Source organism: Psittacula echo (genome assembly GCF_963264785.1).
Source record: "Psittacula echo genome assembly, chromosome: 4".
Classification (NCBI taxonomy): domain Eukaryota; kingdom Metazoa; phylum Chordata; class Aves; order Psittaciformes; family Psittacidae; genus Psittacula; species Psittacula echo.
In genome coordinates this window covers 108,956,061-108,975,711 of record NC_137738.1, presented here as the reverse complement: position 1 = coordinate 108,975,711, position 19,651 = coordinate 108,956,061, and the positions used below count along the sequence as shown (strand labels likewise).

At 47.6% G+C, this 19,651-nt stretch overlaps 1 protein-coding gene across 2 annotated transcripts in view; it reads right to left on the bottom strand.

Annotated features, from left to right (window-relative positions):
* Window positions 1–8,212: 8,212 nt before the first annotated feature.
* The window catches only part of ASXL2 (ASXL transcriptional regulator 2), a 106,389-nt gene continuing 94,950 nt past the window's right edge, over window positions 8,213–19,651 (bottom strand). For both annotated transcript variants that reach the window (XM_080615755.1, XM_080615754.1), the window contains exons 10-12: window positions 18,572–18,677; window positions 12,716–13,433; window positions 8,213–10,787 (exon numbers count right to left, since the gene is read on the bottom strand). In XM_080615755.1, the coding sequence (XP_080471881.1) occupies window positions 8,385–10,787; window positions 12,716–13,433; window positions 18,572–18,677 (3,227 nt within the window). In that variant the 3' untranslated portion in view covers window positions 8,213–8,384. The remainder of the gene's footprint in view (window positions 10,788–12,715; window positions 13,434–18,571; window positions 18,678–19,651) is intronic.

The following is a 19,651-nucleotide window of genomic DNA, read 5'->3' as shown; positions in this document are numbered from 1 at the left end:
TGACAAGGCCAAGTGCAAGGTCCTGCACCTGGGTCAGGGAAATCCCTGGTATCAGGATGGACTGGGGGAGACTGGATTGAGAGCAGCCCTGAGGAGAAGGACTTGGGGGTGTTGGTTGATGAGAAGCTCACCATGACCCAGCAGTGTGCACTTGAGCCCAGAAACCAACCGTGTCCTGGGCTGTATCACCAGCAGCGTGAGCAGCAGGTCGAGGGAGGGGATTCTCCCCCTTCATACTGCTCTGGTGAGACCCCCCCTGCAGTCCTGAATCCAGCTCTGGGGCCTCAGCATAAGAAAGATGTGGAGCTGTTGGAGTGAGTCCAGAGGAGGCCATGGACACGGTCTGAGGGCTGGAGCAACCTTTCTATGGAGACAGGAAGTGAGGCTTGAGGGAACTGCCGAGGGTTTGTTAAGGCTTAATACTAAACCAAAGTTTTCCCCTTGAAAAGTGTTGAACACCTTTTGCAGATGTCCACAGCTTATAAAGCCAGAGAAGTGCAGTTCACTGTCATTCATCAGAGTCCCTTGAAAGACAGTCTTTCAACAACAGATAGTCTACTGACCTATCAACATGAAAAGTACAACCAACCATAAAATCATATGCTTTTTATTTAACATAAAATGAAACATTAAGATAAAATACACATTTGTCCATGTGCTGAAGAACTACTGTATTTTACATTCATTTATAAAGCAGGTAGTTTTACATGACAAAAAGAAGTGAGAGGAAGAGGAACTGACTCGCAGTAAGACGGAAGCCACAGGGCAGGCTGTTGCTTGTCAAAGTGCTGCCTCCTAGGGGCACGCAGATCTTCAAGTGACAGGTTAGATGCTGTTTCTAGCACTCCTCAGATCCCTCTTAATGCTGGTGAGAAGCTAAGGTGGAATCATACAGCAAAATGAGTTAAAACCTTGACAAAACAACCTTTGCCAAAATGCATAGCTGCAGCACAACGGACCACCTTTGTCCCTGATGTGTTGCTCCTTTGCTGGAACTGGCCTGTGCTGATTTTCAATGCCTGGAAGTTACCACACTGAACTATGATTGCTTTCTTTTTTCCACACAAACCTGGCCACAACATCTCACTCAAACCTGACTTTACAAATGGACTGTGATACAATCGCACAGGAGATTTATGGCAACAGAAAGCGCTGTAAATCCAGCGAAGTCGGGTGTTTGTGGGTGCATCCTTGGTGCACCTCTAGACACCAGAGGAAAAAATTGTTACTGAAACCTCTGTCCCTGAGGTTCAAGGTAACGCCTGTCCTGTCTCAGCTACCAGTGGGGTTAAAATCCTGGGAAACACTCCACTGCACACACTGTAGCAGGAGTGCTTCACCAGGCGTATTCATTTCGTGGTGGTTCGTGTTCCTGGTGATGGCCCTGGAATTGGTCACAAGGATCCCAGAGGCCTAGCCTCCCAAAGGGACACTCTTGGCCCAGATTTTCCAATAATGCAGCAGCTGAGAGGTCTTAATTGAAAGGTACAGGAGACCTGTTGGGTTTAAATTGTTGAAAAGTTTAAATTGTTTTAAATTGGGGAAGGGATGGGAGATGCAGCAGTACCAGGGGAATAAGGAATGTTTTTGTTTTCAAAAGTGCAGCAGATCAAAACACATTGCTATTATATCTTCTTTCTAATCTATATATCTTAAATACGAAAACAAATACAAAAGCTGTAATTCTGTCTCAGGTCTGTGGTGACTTTGCAAGGTGTGATGTCACCAGAGGACTGAGATGAAGCTGGTCTGACCAGGTACACCTAGCTAGAACATAGCTGTGTGTACACACGGACACACCTGCACAGCCCCCTTCCTAACTCCGCATATATACACTCCCCAAACAGCGGGACTTTCTTATAGTGCAACTGTTCTAGAGTGGAAGGCCCCTCTGTGTGTCCAGAGCAAGTTTTGACAAAGCATTAGGTGCCATGGTTTGCCTTTGAAAAGGTTCCAATAATAACTGAAGCAGTATAAAAATCCCAGTTGCCTGCCTCTTCTGGTTTCAGATTTGTACTTTTAAAACTTGACTGGTTAACACCTCTTCTTTTCCCACATCCAGTTTCCTTCCCTGTCAGTCCCAGCAATACAGGACTGCTGTAAACATCTCCAGTTTATACACACGACTCCCGCAGTTGCTTGCTGGAGAAAGTGGAAGTTAATGTGAGATTTATCTAAGCCAAAAGGCATCATGGAAAAGGGATGAGTCAAGCGCACTGCACCTCCTGTGCTGACGAGCTGCTTCCCCCTTTCCCTCAGCAGGGATCTGTACTCTTGTCTCTGGAGCTGCAGAACTGGGCCAGTAATCACAGGGCTGCAGCTCTCCTCGTCTGTCAGAAACAGTACATAGAGAACAAGCAGTATCTGAATAGAGTACCAGGAGGCAGGGAAACGCTGCGTCACTGGCAGTACGCAGCGCTGTGTATCTGGGCCCAATCCTGACTTCTCTGTGAGCTGCTGGTCTGCCCAACCTGCTCTGCAGCTGCCCTCTGCATTGCTACACAAGAGCAGTGTCTATGGGATCCCACTCCTGATGAGAATACCCTTCATTTCTAATAGCTGTAAAGATGCTGCATCCTCTCCAGGGAGATTCTCACCCAAATTCCTACAGACTAAGAAAATAACCACACCTGCTTTTATAGTGTTTCCTTGAAATCGCTGGACTTTTGGTATATTGCTTGAATTTCCCATAAGCATCATAAGATACATCAGAAATCAAGCTGTTCATTAAAATGTCAGTGGCAGAGCAAAACTGAATAGCTTTGATTTTGTTTTGGTTGAGTAGCTTCTGTAGCAGTACGTCTCTTTGGCTAGAACAGTAGCATTGCTTGGGTAAAAGATCCACCTCAATGCCTTGTCTTCTCCCCACAGGTCATTCGGGGTGGTTAGGGAGCAGAATGAACACAAACAGGACATAGGACTGAAAACTGCTCTGCGTGCTCGACCCAGAACTGCCAAACTCTTGCAAAACTCAGTTGCTCGGGCATTCCTGGTTCCTGTGCTACCCCGTGGCTGCTGCTGCGCGGGGCAGCACGTCCCTCCTCTCCCCCTCTTTTCTGCTTTTCCTTTGTTTTTTTAAACATTATTACATGCTCAAATCCAATCAGCTCAAATACTTTTTAATACATTGAAAATGTAAAATAAAGAATATATGAAGTACATATAGTATATATATACATATTTCAAATACTTAAAATTCTTATGTAAAATATGATTTTTTCTATATTATTTGTGTAAAAATACATTTTAAAATGGTGTCAACTTGATTTTTCCGTACATACCCTCTATTCCAATTTAAGTCCCTTTTAAAAAGGCAAAAGAGAGACAAAGGTTTAGTATCTTCAGAACTGCGTTTACAGGGCTGTTGTCAAAACAAGAAATGCATGCGGTAAACAGCACTGGAGTTCTTCTTTTTAAGAATTCCTATTTTTATTGCATTAGTGGGAAAAAAAAAAGAATCTTGTCAGTTTTCCTGCTAGTAAAACTATTCCTGGCCTTGCTGGGAAACTGCTGACTCCGAACACCTTGTTCATCTAGTTCATAAATCTTCCTTTGTCCACTGTTTTTACATATACTAAAATATATATTACTTAAAATATATTACTGTAAGCTCTTAAAATTGATCTTCAGTTATATCAAATGTATAGCATTAAAAAAAGAAACCAACACTAGGTAACAAAGAGAATTCTGGCTGTCACCCTCTGACCATGCACTCAACCGCTCTCCCCATGCGACATGAGGGCTGCCAGGACATTGACCACCAGGCCATGGGTCAGCCAGAGGCAGCAACAGCCTGGAACAGGCTCCTTGCACCTGCCCCACTGCCACAATTCATCTGTGCTCATCACCAGAAGTAATTCAGCATGCACCTGCCTGCCTTCACCTCCTGAAGCCATGACAGCCATGGAGGCAAAGGCAGGTGCCGAGGGCCAACCTTGTGGTCTTCAAACAACAGAGCCTAAACAAAACTCCCAAGTGAGACTGAAAGGTTTCCCCAGGGCTCCAGGAGCCCTTGGTGAGGGGGTTCGAGTGAAGGAAGCTGCTGGCCTTCCAGTGGAAACACTCCAGCCCCTTCCTTTCTTCCATACTGCAGTGCTGATGGGTGCCAGAGCCTGCCCCTGGAGCAGTGGTGGGTTCTGCCTCAGCCCTTCCACAGGTCACATGCTTATCCTGGCACTTCTGCACTGGGCTGGAGATCATCTACCTCCAGGGAGGTAGGAGGATGTCTGGGCACGGCTCGCACTCACCCTTCTGGGATCTCTCCACCAGAGATGCCTCAGCCCATTTCCAACCTACCACTGCACAGACCAGGTCCAAAATGGTCTCTACACCTGCACAAGACTCATCTAATGTTATGACCTGAGGATAGCTCCTGGCTCTAACTTCACCAGGAACTTGCTGCCCATCAGCTGTTCCTTATTACCATAAACTTTGCCAAGCAGCCTGTCCACCTGGCATCGTTGGTTTAAGAGGGGACATGAAAATTTCACTCAAAATCCTGTCCCCGTGCTGCCAATCTGCCTCAACACCCAAACTCATTTAGAGCTGCCTTCATGGCTCCACTGCATCAATAAGTGTGTGTGTGTGGGGGGGGTTGCGTTGGGAAGTTAAACTCCATGGCTTGGTCTGTATTTCTAGTTCTCACGCTGCAGGACTTGGATGTAGCTTGAAAGGGAGAATTTAAATCCAAGTATCTTTTCTTACTCAAGTTGCTTTTACTGCCACAAACATAGCTTGACATTAGGCTTTGAAAACATTTTATCTCAGATTTTCTTAATACGATGGCATTTACTATAGTGCTATTAATACCTGAGGGGGGAAATCAAAGTAATATTTTTCACTATGTCATGACAGTAGTTTCATTTATAAACCCGGTGTGAACGCAGGTTTGTTGACCATCTGCAAGGAACAGTGGGAAGGTCAGATGATGGGAGGAGTGGGGAGTGCCAGGAGAAGCTCAGCACTGATGTGGCAGCAGCAGGGGCTGATGCCATGTGGGGAACACTCCCAAACTGGCTGCTGGATTCCCTCCTTCTAAAATACATGATTCAACAACCAGCAGTGTAAAACACTCAAAGACTTCAAGGTGTTAACGGTGACCTGTACTTGCAGGGATTATTACACTGAGCCCCATTATGTCTAATGACTTCCTAACTACTTAATGCCCACTCGCAAACCTGTGGAGATCATTCCATCAAGTTGCACCTAGTAGCTCGTAGCATATGTTAAAATCAAAGACATGCAGTTAAAAGAATTTATTTTCTTAAAAAGAAATAGAAGTAAAGTAGCCCAAGCAAAGTGCTGATCCATTAAAAGATAACTAAGGCACTGAACAGAGTCGTAAACGTCCGAGTCATCGCACAAGATGCCTACGCTGCCCAACCCGAGTCTGGAGCCACTGGGATCTTCACCACACGTCCCAGCTGGGGCCCACCAGAGCCAAGCTGCTGTGCTTCCCACAGGGCTGCTTGGGAAGGGGCAGCTTCCCCCACTGCCGGAGCCGCAGGAGTCATCTGAACCCTCGTGCTACAAGGGGACGCCTGTACCCTTGAGAAGAAACAAGCTGGAACCTCAGCGAGGGTCCGTGACTGTGTTAGAGAATGGAACAGGCCCAGCAGCAGCAGCAGGTTGAAAAGCTCATGAGCACCACGGGCAAGGTGACAGATCGCAGCCTGCTACTCCCGCATCTTCTTCTCCTTTCCCCTCTTAAGCAGCCTTGAAAAATCCCATTGATAAAAGCCAAAGTATGAGCAGAACTGACCCAATTACACCAGCAAAACCTCTTTACTCTTATTTGAGGCAAGAATGACTTTTCCACTTTATTCGTAAATAGCAACAGTCTTTAAATTAGGTTATACTGGGAGATCTGTCTGGAACAGGAATGGATGTGTCTGCCCAAGGATTACACTGCTGTAACTTCTTTCAGGCCTAGACGAGGCACTAACAAGAGACAGACCCTGCTCTCAGTCCTGCACTGCCCAGGGATGGCAGCTTGAAACCTTTCAACACTGCATCTGAGACTTAAAGTGGCAGAAATTCGCCTTACAGAAGAAGTGATGGAAGCAGGCAGTAATGGCTGCCCTCCAAATCAGTGCCAATGGACATGGCCACCCAGGGAAGGAGTCAACCCCATTACAACACAACAGGGTAGAAACAAGGTAGCAACAGGGTAACAGCAGGGTAACGACAGGAGAAGGAACCCACATTGGCTGCTCTGCCCCTTCATACATGCACACACAGACCAGAGGGTGTTTCCTGGGCTACAGCCACCACTGGCACGTGGCAGCATGCACACGACAGCAATTTTTTATGTGATTCTTTTTTGAGATTTCAGTTTGGGATTAAAAACATGGACTTTATTTCTAACACTTGAGTCCTCTGCACTGCTGGGTGTCTGAGCAGTGATGTGCAATTACAAAGCAGGGTTGCTGCTCCCCACTAAATACAAGATGAGCAAAACAGAGATCAAGATATGCTGCAGCTCCTGGTACCTCACACCCACTAATCCGGCTCCGGGGGCCACGCTCTGCTGGGCAGGGAAGGAAACGCTTCTGTTATGATGAAATCTGAAACTCGCTATTCTTTATCGTTACCAAATAAATCACCACCTCTCCTTGGAAAAACACACTGCTTCACAGGGGAGTACCTCTGGGCTCCACCAACAGCGTGAGAGAAGGGAAAGGGGAAAGCAGTAGTATAAGTCAAATGGAGAGAGGAAAGGCAGGCTGAGGACCCCCACTCACAAAACAGCTGTCCCACCTATTTTGTTTATATTGCTTCATCTTAAAAAGGCCTTTGGATTAAAAGTGAATTCAGTGCTTTTCCATCAAAAACATACACAGATCTGTTACCTGACCAAGATGCAGTATGGCCCCCACCCGCCCCCAACAGTGACAACATGGGACTCAATGTGATCAGTGAACCTGATGTTCTGTGTTTCGGAAGAGAAACACCACAGAGATCCTCGATGTGATGTGGATGCGTTGCAATACATTAAAATGCAGGTCGGCATGTGCTTCATTAGCCAGCCTGGCACCACTTGTTGAGAACAGAGTACCATTTTGTAATGGCTTTAATTTCAATTAACCAAACTGAATGAATTCCTGAACACTGGAAGTGAGGATGAGCATCACTAGCGATATCCCAAGACCAGGCTGAGGCAGGGGGCACAGCCTCCTCCCAAGCCCCACGCAACCCCAAACCTCAACTGAGCAAATCCGCGCCGAGTCGAGCCTGATTTGGTATGTTAAAACACAAAGAGACACCCACAGCGGGCAACAGTGAGGCCCAACAAGACACTTGTTTTCCTTTCCCTATACGTAGCTAAATATAAAATCCTCTATAGAAATGAGAGACATCTGACTGTGGTGGAGGTCTGGAGGAGCACAGCAAGCTTCCCAGAAAGCAGCAGGATCGAGCTGAGGGGCACCTCACTCGCATCACGCACCAACTCAGCTCTTGACTGTGGGATGGCTCTTGCCAGCTCCCTCAAAACGCCTCAGAGAGCACGTTTCTGCTGAGTCCCGACAGCCCGAAATGAAAGGCAGTTCAGCACATATTTGTGATCTCTGCTTTAAATGGTTCCTGGGATTTACTGATAATCATGGTCACTGAGTTGTTTTAGTGATTGAAATTCTTGAATCCTATGGTTAGTACAGTTGCTTTTTTTTCAGTCTTTACCAGTAGCAAATCAGATGCTACCTTCCTTCAAACAAGGTTACTGCAACTGACCCCTTGAAGAGGAGAGGATATGCCAATCAAACCCATCAGCCAATATTGCACAACCCAGTATGCCTTCCGGAAACAGCCAGGTCAGAAGTGAAAGGCTGGCACAACGTTAATGCCTTCCACATCTGAAAAATGTGAACTTGGATTTGCAGCTGGCGAGCGAGCCCGTGCAGAGCTCCTGCTTTGGTGCTCTGTCATCAGTCAGTACAAATACTGTGTTTCTTGACTATCCTGGTCTACTCTTCGTCAAGAGAAGACCAACAACGGGCTAAGGTTTTGCCAGGGGGGTTGTTCCCCCATCTAGAGCAGAGCTCAGCAAACATGCTGGAGAGCAGGCTGGCGTCAATGAAACTGCAGTACAAGTCAAACACCTATCTCCTAAAAGATTGAAAAAATATTTTTAAACAAAATAATGTGACATATTTACATAATTCCTTAAGTGCAAACTCTTGTCACAATTCACGTAGTTGAGCTCAATTTAGACTCACTGTACAAGAAGGTGCTCTTTCTTTAATGAAAGAAGAACTCTACTCTGTATTCCTGATTCAGTAACGTGTCTCTTGTGCAAGGCAGTAAATTTCCTGTTTCTTCCCCAAGTACTTCCAAAAGCAAAACCAAAATCAAGCCATTCTCCTCCTTCCCACTTCCCATCCCGGTTACCGCACGACAAGGCAGGAGACACAGAGCTTAGAGGGGCCGATGCAGTCATCATGGCAGAAGGCCCCACAGCCCTTGCACATGATCATGGCTTTCAACCTGCAGTAACATTTGGAAGGGGAATCCTCCATGCTGCTGTCTTCAGCGAAGGCTTGAACAGGGATGGTCTGACTGTGGTTGCCAGAGTTCACAGCTTGGCTGGTGGGGATGGTGGTTACAGTCACTGAGAAGGACATGACGTTCCCCATGCTACTGGACAACTGGTTGCAGTCAGACAGCCCGGTCATGAGGGACCCCTGGTTCACGTCCGGGGAGGTGGAGACGTTTATTGTGCCACTGTAACTGGGCCCAATGAGCTGCGCTGCAGCACTCGCAGAGAGCTTTGGAGGGTGCGGTGGGGAAAGCAGCGGAGGCTGCTGCGGCGCAGAGTCCGAGGACGGCACAGAAGTACTGAACAGCTCTGGGTTGCTGTGCATTTTCCCCCTCATCGCATGTGCCACTTGCTCTTGAGCGGCCTGAATGAAGTCTCGTGCTAGCACAGTTCCATCAAATGCCTGAATGTTCTCCTTGTTGCCTGCTGCCTGTTGGGATGTGGCTGTTTCTGCCTTTACACCCTTTTTAGCAAGGGTGCTGTAATCCGAAGAATTTATGCCATGTGAGACCTGCTCTTTTTCACACTGGCCAGACACCTGTGAGGCCTGGGGCTCCTCTTTCACGCTGGTCTGTTCATGTTCATCACCAGTACTCTCATCATCTGCATCTCCTTCATCACTGCTGCTGCCATGGCCAGCCTCCTCACATTCCCCAAATTCTGGTTTTGGAGCATCAGCAGGACTGTTTAGACAGAAGCGGTTTTCAGGGTTCAAGAAGAAGCTTCTCCTCAAACTCTCTGAGCCGCGACCATAGGTGGAAATGTTGAGCAGATAATGACCAGACATGGCAGGCTTGGATGTCCTCCTGCCCATGAAGCCTAACATAAACCTCTGGCTGGCAGAGCTGTTTTCTAACTGGAAACCTGAGGGAGGGAGGTTCAGTTGTGAGGGCTGAAGGACTGGCAACAAATTCTGCCTCTGGACCCTCTTGATGAGAGTCTGGAGGATCTGCTCTTGGGTGGTTTTGCTGAGTGCCTCATGGCCCTGGTGCTGGTCAACATTGGGGTCCTGTCCCGAGGGGAGTGGAAAGGTCCTTGGAATGTGAGGCAGAGGCCTGTTCTGGCAGAAGACCTTCCCAAGCTGTTGTGTGGGTAAACTTGATTGCCTTTCACCACCCTCGGCTCCAGTGCCACTCCCAGCTACACCTGCACTACTAGGTGCCCCTTTTTCTTCATGGGAAGCTAACATGACAGTTTTCATTTCTACTTTGGTGAGAACCTTCGGCAGGATTTGCTCCAGAGGGACGTTCTTGCCTTGAAGAAGCTGGGTGACTAAAGGGTTGTTAGCAGGAATACTGGAGCTTGGCTTTGGGAGGGCCCCACTTGAGCTTGAACTTGGATGAGTTTTAAGGCTAGGTGCCACTGATGATGCATTAGAGGGTGGGACGAATGTTGTGGACATGACCACACCTCCAGCCTGCGCTTCTGAGCTCATGGATGTCAGCGAAGACACCAGAGGGGAAGGAGATTTGCTTTTACAAACATCTAAGCTGGTCCCTCCTAAGGCCGTAGGTGCTACCTTAGTTACACTTGTGTTGGCATCTGCTGTGGCCATAGTGATGCAGGCTGCTCCATCCTGGACCGCTGCTGTCCCACAGCCCTGGATTGGGCCTGCTGGAGCAGAAGGTGCTTTCTCTTGTTTATCCCTGCTGCCCACACACAGGGAGCCTGACACCTGATTTATGGTTGCACTGGGGGTGCTTGGTTTTGTTCTGTTGATATTCTCTAGGGCCACTGCTGCTGGTGAGGAGGAGCCGGTGCCTGTGTTGCTGACCGGAGCTCTGGACTGCAGGGTGGGAGTTTGCTGTAGTTGTGCTCTAGAAGGATGGTGAGGGAGTGCCTGGGTCTCCATGTGGGGACAGCTCCCTGGGCAGTGGGAAAGAAACCTTCTCGAACTTCCCCTGCTTCCAGTTCCTGCCAGTTCCAGTGCATTTCCTCGAGTTCCAGTTTGGGTGGCTCCACTTGCTGCTGTGTCACTCTTCTGTCCTCCACCACCCGGTGGGCCCCCACCACCACCTGGTCCAGGCCCTGGGACAGCCCCCCCTGTCGAGGCGGCAGCAGCAGCAGCAGCGGTGGCGGCGGCGGCAGCGGCTGCTGCCCTCTGAGCCTTGGCTTGCTGGGCTTTTGCCTTGATGTCTGCCAAAGTTCTGGCTCCCCTTCTTCCTGGACTGGTAAGTGAGATTGGGAAACGTGCCCTGGGAGAGACCTGGCCCGCAGGAAATGGCATTGGGGAGATTCTGGAAACGGGAATCTGAAACAGAGGAAGCAAAAAGCACAGCTGAGACATGGGGACCATTTAACCTGTGTTTAATAAGTGTTTATAGCTTGGTCTTAAGAGAAACAGTTGTAGTTTTGGAGGAATCCCTCTGCAGAAGTCCTTCGCTCCCTCACTTGAGATAAATAGTAAGAGATATGCATGATCTTCTGATGCCTGGCACCCCTGTTTTAAGTCCTTACAATCTTGGTAACAGACTGGAAGCTCAGCCCTTGCCATTGTGAGCTACTACATCATACACCCGTACTCCAAAAGAAAAAAACCTGTGAGGGTGTTCCAAAATTCGACACCTATTATCCTTTATTCTGCATTTAATACTTTATTCATATGTTATTTATAGTCTTTTAAAGGTTTGTGTCAACATTCTACTGGATTCTGCATGTCTCTTCCATCCCTGCAGATTTGTACTTGTTTCCTCAGTTCATCTTACTGTTACATTTATTCCCATGTATCTGCTGACTTCCCTCCTCTGAGTAGCCACTCACCACATCTGTCTCTTCTACCTCACAGGGGAAACTATTTACAACCATCCTTCAATTCACTCCATTGTTAAATTAAATCCCGTTTTTATTACGCTGGCAGATCAACTGTTCTTCCTGTATGACATTCCAAATATCTTTTATTGATAGTTTCCCCCAGTTCGGGTTTCACTAACAAGTTCCATTAATGCTTTCCTGTGCATGTGCTATACTTATTAGCATGGTGAGAATTACAAACCATTTGTAAAATGTGTTTGTGTACTTTGAGTATAAAAGACTCTTACTAGGAGAGTAGAATTCTTAGGACATCGAGAAATACAGTAACTAAGCAGTTTTCCATTTACAACTTCTGCCTAAGGCCCCAGATGAGGGAGATGAATCGTAACCAGAGCACATTCTGGTAGAAAAAGCAGAGGCTCTATTCTGCAGAAACCAAACTTCTCCTGTCACAGTCACACATGACTGCAAAACTTTTTCTGTGTTGGTTCATCCATTTACCATGCACCGTTGAGTATAAATAACACCGCTGAAGAAAGAATCAGGGTTATCCGTGCCGTGCAATCTTGCGATCATTATCTGGAAGAGGATGGAACACCTGGATTGAGTGGATGAGGTACTCACCAGCAGGGCACCTCCTGGCAGCACAGCTGCAGGTGTGTGCTCCCACCACCTGGGTCTCGATGCCAGAGGACTGCATTGTGCAGGCCATAGGCTGTAATGGGCCATAGGCTGTAATGGTTCTTTCATGCTTCCTTCCACCTGCCCTATCCTCATGGTGAACAACTGCCTGATTTCTCTCCCATGTAGGTTCTCATTAAGACTCAGCAGCTAAAGGGCTTTTGGAATGGAGGCATTCCCTGAAATGGTCTTTTCCTGCAACCTAGTCTTGATGCTGTGCCATAGCCAGCTGGTATAAATGGTAACTGTGCTACTTCTATGTGGTCTTTCTTTAAAAACAGGTAAATTAATTTAGTTCCTGGACTTGACAGATCAGAGGAAGCTGTTGATAGTTAACAGTCTGTGTGGACTGTACTGGCAATACTCACACACCTGTCAAAGTTTTGTGCACCTCTGGGCTACAAACTGCTTTGTTATTTTGGTCTTGCAGTTCCTCCCCAGTTTCCACTGGGAACTGCAGTACTCTGTTATGCTTTGCCCTGGGCTTTTACACTACTCTCTGAGCTTCTGGCCCAAGAGATCTTTCAACAGAGGCACATGTACAAGAGATACCTAAGTCATGCTGATTACTCAGCCAGCAGATCCCCTTTAGCAAACCACTGACATAATTTTGGTTCAAATATTTCCATCGCTATAAGTGGGTAACACAATTTACACACATAACTGGAACTGAACTGACAAAGCCACCAGCTGAGCTGAGCTGACCCACATGACCTGCTCCATGGAGCTGCCTTTGCTTCCCTTTACCTTGAGTGGGGGTACACGTGGCACTGGGGTCCCTGCAGCAGGAAAGGGCTGTGCCTGGCTCCGAAACGCCTGGTGGTGCTGACAGGTCTCCATGATCCGCGGCTTTTTTTCAGGAGTGGTTGGAGCTTCTTCCCTACTCTCTGACTTCCTCTTAGGGGCTTCCACACTCACTTCCATGTCTTCATTTACTGGGGGCTTCTTTTCTGGTGTTTCTGGAGTCACCACGGAGCTTTTCATGTTTACTACTACTTCACCTGCTTCGGGGCTCTTTGGTTTACTTGGGGCCACACCTGAGGCACTGACAGTCTCTTTGCCCAGCACTTCCTTTGAGGCAGGGTGCTTCCTCTCTTCGTCTGCCTTTTGACTGCTGGCAATTTGTGGTTTCTCTTGAACGGACTCTCCTTGAACTCTTTCTTTTAAAGGGAGGGAATGGTCACTGGGTTTCACTGCACACCCACCAGGGGAGACTGAGGCCTCTGCAGGTTTGGCTGATTTTGTCTGCACGTCCTCCCTTCTTTCCTCCCCTCCTTTTTTCATCACTGGTGCCTCCTGGACTGCTTGTGCTTTAGACTCTAATGGAGAGGTCATCTCCTCTCTGAGTGGGATGAGAGAGGCTGGCGGGCATTTTGGTGGCTCAGCTGCTAGATTTTCAGTCTCTGTCTCAGCAGGGCCGGTGTTGGCTATCAGTCTCTTGGACTCTTCAGGACTTAGCCCAGAACTATCAAGAAAAACAGATCTTTTATTTTGTGAAACATTCTTGCAAAAAGCATATATCCTCACAAAAACTGTGAGGATTCTCTACATACCACACCCTAAATCAATGTGTCTCACATTTAATTCTGTGCCAGGATCCTTGAAAGTTTTCTATACTGTTGGTACTTCCACATGAAACAGAACTAAACAGCAAAGTTTAAACCCAACTAAGCTAAATATTTGGAATACAGGTTAGACCTAGTCCTCTTATCCTGATACCAATTTTCCAGGCTGCAAATCAAATTAATCTGGTGTCCTGGGTTCAGCAGTAGCAGTCATTTTCCCCTGCCCTGCACTTCAAGAGAGCAGACTTTGGCCTCTTCAGGAACATGCTTAGTAAGGTTCCATGGGATACAGCCCTAGAGGGCAGGGGGGCCCAAGACTCTTGGTTGTTATTCAAGGATCACCTGCTCCAAGCTCAGGAGTGTTGCATCCCAACTAGAAGGAAGTGCAGCAGGAGGGCCAGGAGACCTCCTTGGATGGATAGGGAGCTGCTTGGGAAAATTCAAAGGAAAAAAGAGGCTTATAGAAGGTGGAAGAGGGGACAGGTGGCCTGGGAAGAATACAGGGATGCTGTCTGGGAAGCTAGGGACCAGGTTAGGAAAGCTAAGGCCCAGTTAGAATTGAACTTCGCTAGGGATGTTAAGGATAACAGGAAGGGATTCTATAGGTACGTAGCAAGTAAAAGACAGACTAGGGACAACATCGACTCCCTTCGGAAGATCTCGGGAGAACTGGCTACCCAGGATTTGGAGAAGGCTGAGGTTCTTAATGACTTCTTTGCCTCGGTCTTCACTGGCAAAGTCTCTGACCGCACCACCCAAGTCTTGGAAGGTGAACGCAGGAACTGTGAGAATGAGGACCCTAGGCCCACTGTAGGAGAGGATCTGGTTCGAGACCATCTTAAAAACCTGAACGTACACAAGTCCATGGGACCTGACGAAATCCATCCGTGGGTCCTGAAGGAGCTGGCGAATGAAGTTGCTAAGCCACTGGCCATCATATTTGAAAAATCATGGCAGTCAGGTGAAGTTCCTGATGACTGGAAAAAGGGAAATATAACCCCCATTTTCAAGAAGGGGAAAATGGATGACCCGGGGAATTACAGACCAGTCAGTCTCACCTCTGTGCCTGGCAAAATCTTGGAGCAGATTCTCCTGGAAGGCATGCTAAGGCACATGAAAAACAAGGAGGTGGTTGGTGACAGCCAGCATGGCTTCACTAAGGGGAAATCCTGCCTGACCAATTTGGTGGCCTTCTATGATGGGGCTACGAAACTGATGAACAGGGGCAGAGCAGTTGACGTTATCTATCTGGACTTGTGCAAAGCCTTTGACACTGTCCCACATGACATCCTTGTCTCTAAATTGGAGAGACATCAATTTGATGGGTGGACCACTTGGTGGATAAAGAACTGGCTGGATGGCCGCACGCAAAGAGTTGTGGTCAATGGCTCGATATCCGGCTGGAGACCAGTAACGAGTGGTGTCCCTCAGGGATCGGTGTTGGGACCGGCCTTGTTCAACATCTTTGTCAGTGACATGGACAGGGGGATTGAGTGCGCCCTCAGCAAGTTTGCCGATGACACCAAGCTGTGTGGTTCGGTTGATACGCCGGAGGGAAGGGATGCCATCCAGAGGGACCTCGACACGCTTGTGAGGTGGGCTGATGCCAACCTTATGAAGTTTAACCATGCCAAGTGCAAGGTCCTACACCTGGGTCGGAGCAATCCCAGGCACGGCTACAGGCTGGGCAGAGAAGAGATTCAGAGCAGCCCTGTGGAGAAGGACTTGGGGGTGTTGGTCGATGAAAAAATGAACATGAGCCGGCTTCAGTGTGCGCTCGCAGCCCAGAAAGCCAACCGTATCCTGGGCTGCATCAAAAGGAGCGTGACCAGCAGGTCAAAGGAGGTGATCCTGCCCCTCTACTCTGCTCTCGTGAGACCTCACTTGGAGTAGTGTGTGCAGTTCTGGTGTCCTCAACATCAAAAGGACATGGAACTGTTGGAGCAAGTCCAGAGGAGGGCCACGAGGACGATCAGGGGACTGGAGCACCTCCCGTATGGAGACAGGCTGAGAAAGTTGGGGCTGTTCAGCCTGGAGAAGAGAAGGCTGCGTGGAGACCTCATAGCAGCCTTCCAGTATCTGAAGGGGGCCTACAAGGATGTTGGGGAGGGACTCTTCATCAGGGACTGTAGTGACAGGACAAGGGGTAATGGGTTAAAACTTAAACAGGGGAAGTTTAGATTGGATCTAAGGAAGAAATTCTTTACTGTGAGGGTGGTGAGGCACTGGAATGGGTTGCCCAGGGAGGTTGTGAGTGCTCCATCCTTGGCGGTGTTCAAGGCCAGGTTGGATGAGGCCTTGGGTGGCATGGTTTAGTGTGAGGTGTCCCCGCCCATGGCAGGGGGGTTGGAACTAGATGATCTTAAGGTCCTTTCCAACCCTAACTATTCTATGATTCTATGATTCTTAGTAGCTGGTGCAGTGCTGTGGTTTTGACTTTCAGCCTGGGAACAGCACTGATAACACCAGTGTTTTTAGTTGCTGCTCAGAATGTTTACTCTGACCAAGGACTTGCTGAGTCTCATGCTCTGCCAGGGAGGAAGGGAAGCCAGGAGGAAGCGGAGACAGGACACCTGACCCAAACTAGCCAAAGAGGTATTCCATACCACAGCACGTCATACCCAGGATGTAGAACTGGGGTCAGTTACCCAGAAGGGCTAGATCACTGCTTGGTTGGGCTGGGTATTGGTCAGTGGGTGGTGAGCGGTTGTATTCTCTTCCCTTGTTATTTCCCTTATCATTATTATTATTGGTGGCAGCAGTAGTGGTTTTGTGTTATACCTTAGTTAATGGACTGTTCTTATCTCAACCCGTGGGAGTTACATTCTTTCAATTCTCCTCTCCATCCCTCTGGGAGCAGAGGAGGCAGGAAAGGGGGGAGTGAGCGCGCTGCGTGGCAGCTTGGCTTAAACCACAACAGTTCTTTCTGGTGCCCATTGTGGGGCATGAAGGGTTGAGATAACAACAGATCTGACTGGAGTGTGTCTAATTGTATTTGTGATAAGCATTCATTGTTTCGGATTAACAGTCACTTGTCACAATGCTGATTTATTGGTTCTCAGAGTTGTTGCTCCTGATCTCACAATTTCAGCATGTCGTATTTTACTTAAAGCCGGTATTTGCTGTGTTAGTGTTTATCAGCTGGAGGCCTTGGGCTAAGGTTCTTGTTTCATTGTACTTTATGGTAATGACTTGTAATTCAATAGACTCATTTGATCATGAAACTGATCTGGCTTGCATTCCCAGTGTGGTCACCACCTCTATACTTTGGGAGGTATATAATAGAAGCGTATAGCAATTACACATCTTTTTTCCTCCCCTTGGGTGGTCAGCCAATGAGGGAGACATTCCCACACACCCTAGCGAGAAGTACAGCAGCTACGCAAACTCCGACCGCAGCAGACAGCGCAGCTACTCCAGCTCCAAGCACAGCAGTTACACCAGGCCCAGTGACAAGTACAGCAGCATCATTTGAGAGTTCTGAAGGTTTTGAATGGCCTTTGGGTACCCTTGGAACCTGTTTGCTGCTTGTGATGGGGATCACCATGCTGGCACACATACAGAGTGTGTTTTACCCATGACCATTATGTCTTATCTCGAAAGTTAAACGGAGTTGTGTTTGGGTCTTGCCTAGGGTTAAACGACGATACAGGAGGACCAACAGATTTTCCCTGAGGCTGGACAGTCATGAGTGGCAGGGTGTGGGACAGTATGGGCAAGTATCTAGTCCACTGGGCCCCTCCAGTGCTTTGGAAACATTGGAGATGGAAGGCAGCTGTATGGAGTCCCCGACGACAAGTTGCAGAAACTGCTGAAGGGCAGGGTGAATTATTTTGAGCCTGGTGGGCCCATGACACTTCAGGCCATCAGGGCAGAGATGAAACATACAGATGGACTCATGATCGAGAGGTGGACTTAACAATGGACACTATTGCCCAGGTTATTCACGAGTGTGAAATGTGTTGCAATTAAGCAAGCCAAGCGTTTAAAGCCTCTCAGGTATGGAGGGCGATAGCTGAAGTACAAATATGGGGAGGCCTGGCAGATTGACTCCATCACGCTCTCTCTCTTGCTCTGACAGACTGTTAACAAGAGATGGAGCCCGACATCATGGACCGGATGGACTCAGCAGCTTTATAGGGATGGGTCCATGTGCTAAGGAATGATCTCTCTGCTGCTCGGTCGGGCTGGGTATTGGTCAGTGGGTGGTGAGCGGTTGTATTCTCTCCCCTTGTTATTTCTCTTATCATTATTATTATTGGTGGTAGCAGCAGTGATTTGTGTTATACCTTAGTTACTGGACTGCTCTTATCTCAACCCATGGGAGTTACATTCTTTCGATTCTCCTCCCGATCCCTCTGGGAGCGGGGGTGGGGGGGAGGAAGGGGGGAGTGAGTGAGCGGGCTGTGTGGCAGCTGGACTTAAACCATGACATCTGGCCAACAAGAAATGCTCCCATTATTAGCCACCACAGGCACATCGCTACAGCACTCGAACAACCCCATGCAGCTTCCATCTGACTCCAGCTCATACAGTGATATTCTCAGAAAGGAGCACTGAAAAGCATTCTCTAGAGGAATGTGGAATGTGTGTGAATTTAACCAAATATGCGTCTGACTGGATGTGAAGAAACACATGAAATGTTGCATAGCAGATGATTTGCTGCAGGGTAGAGTATGCACCACCACCATACCTGGGGATCCTGATACTAGAAGAACCCTACAAGGAGTGCCTCAAAGTACTCTAATAAAAGAGTCGGAAAAGTTAAGATGCAAAGCGTAAAGGACATCCTTGCCCGAGGAAACCAGTTCTACACTGGTTACTAAAGCATTAGAAATCACAACAGCAAACACATCACTTCTGACCTAAGTCCCTCAGGCATTTTCTCAGTTCTGCAGCAGCTGGATGAAGCTGGAGGCCTTTATCAGCTTTCAGAACTAATGAAAAATTGCGTTTATTCATGGCCATGCTACAAATGGAGCAACAGGTACACCTGGATAGGCAATGAAAGGGTAAAAAAGACAGTTGAGGGTCTTACCTCTGGCCATAGTAGCTCTCAAAAAAATGTTCCTTCCACAGCTCAACCTTCTTTTCCTTTTCTATTTCTTGTCGTATTCTTAGTTGCATTTCTGGTGTAAACTCACCTGCAAAAAGCAATAAAGGGTATCTTCAAAAAAGGGTATAGATGAAATGAAGCCATGTAACCACAGGAGCCTTCCCACTCACACTGTCTCAGACAACCCTTCACGGCATGTGACAATGCAGTCCTGCCTGCAGTACTTAAGCTCCTCTCCTGAGCTGCAAAGTGCTCCTCTGCTGTCTGTTGCTCCAGGCAACAGCTTTATGCCCAACAGTTGTAACTCCCATCCCTGCCACTGTCCACTTTGGTAGCCAACAGAATCCTAGAAGGTTGACAATGACAGTGAGGACATCATCTTTTTCAGGGCAATTCTTAGTTGATTCCATTGGTAATCTAAGTGCACTCAAACCCCAAATTCTCATGTTCTGAATATTTTAAAATGAGATGAATCTCATCTTGATGTTATTTTTCTCTATCAAACATTCCTCCATTCAATCCATATTCCTCCTCAGCAGACACTCCCAGCATTCCCACCTCAATGGCAGTAATGCAGAGGTATCAGAGAGAAACAAGGGCATCCAGAAGTGAAAAAAGCCCAAGACAAATACACACAATGTGTGTCCAGACTTTTCTATTTTATGTCCTTTCCTTTTAAGCCTCCTGCCAAAATTACTCCAGAGAGGGGATTACTTAGAGAATCAACAGAAATCAGATACTTCCATCACTGCACAGTCTGTTTCTCAACAATTTTTGGCTCCCTTTTCAGCACACTGATACCTGTAAGTATTAAATCAGGACACTCATCTTTTCATTGCAGAAGTACAGAGGGCCCAAACAGAATCTCTGATACATCAACTTCCTTTTGTATCTTTATACAAATTTAGTCAGGTAAATATAGAAAGTCTGTTGCATCAAAGCCAGCAGAACACATGCCTTTACTTAAGAGTAATATAGCAACACGGTGCAAAATTCAGTCCTTTGAAGCAGTCTCTGTTGCAGCAGTGAATTCTTAGATTTTCAGTGCTGTGGTGATCCTTC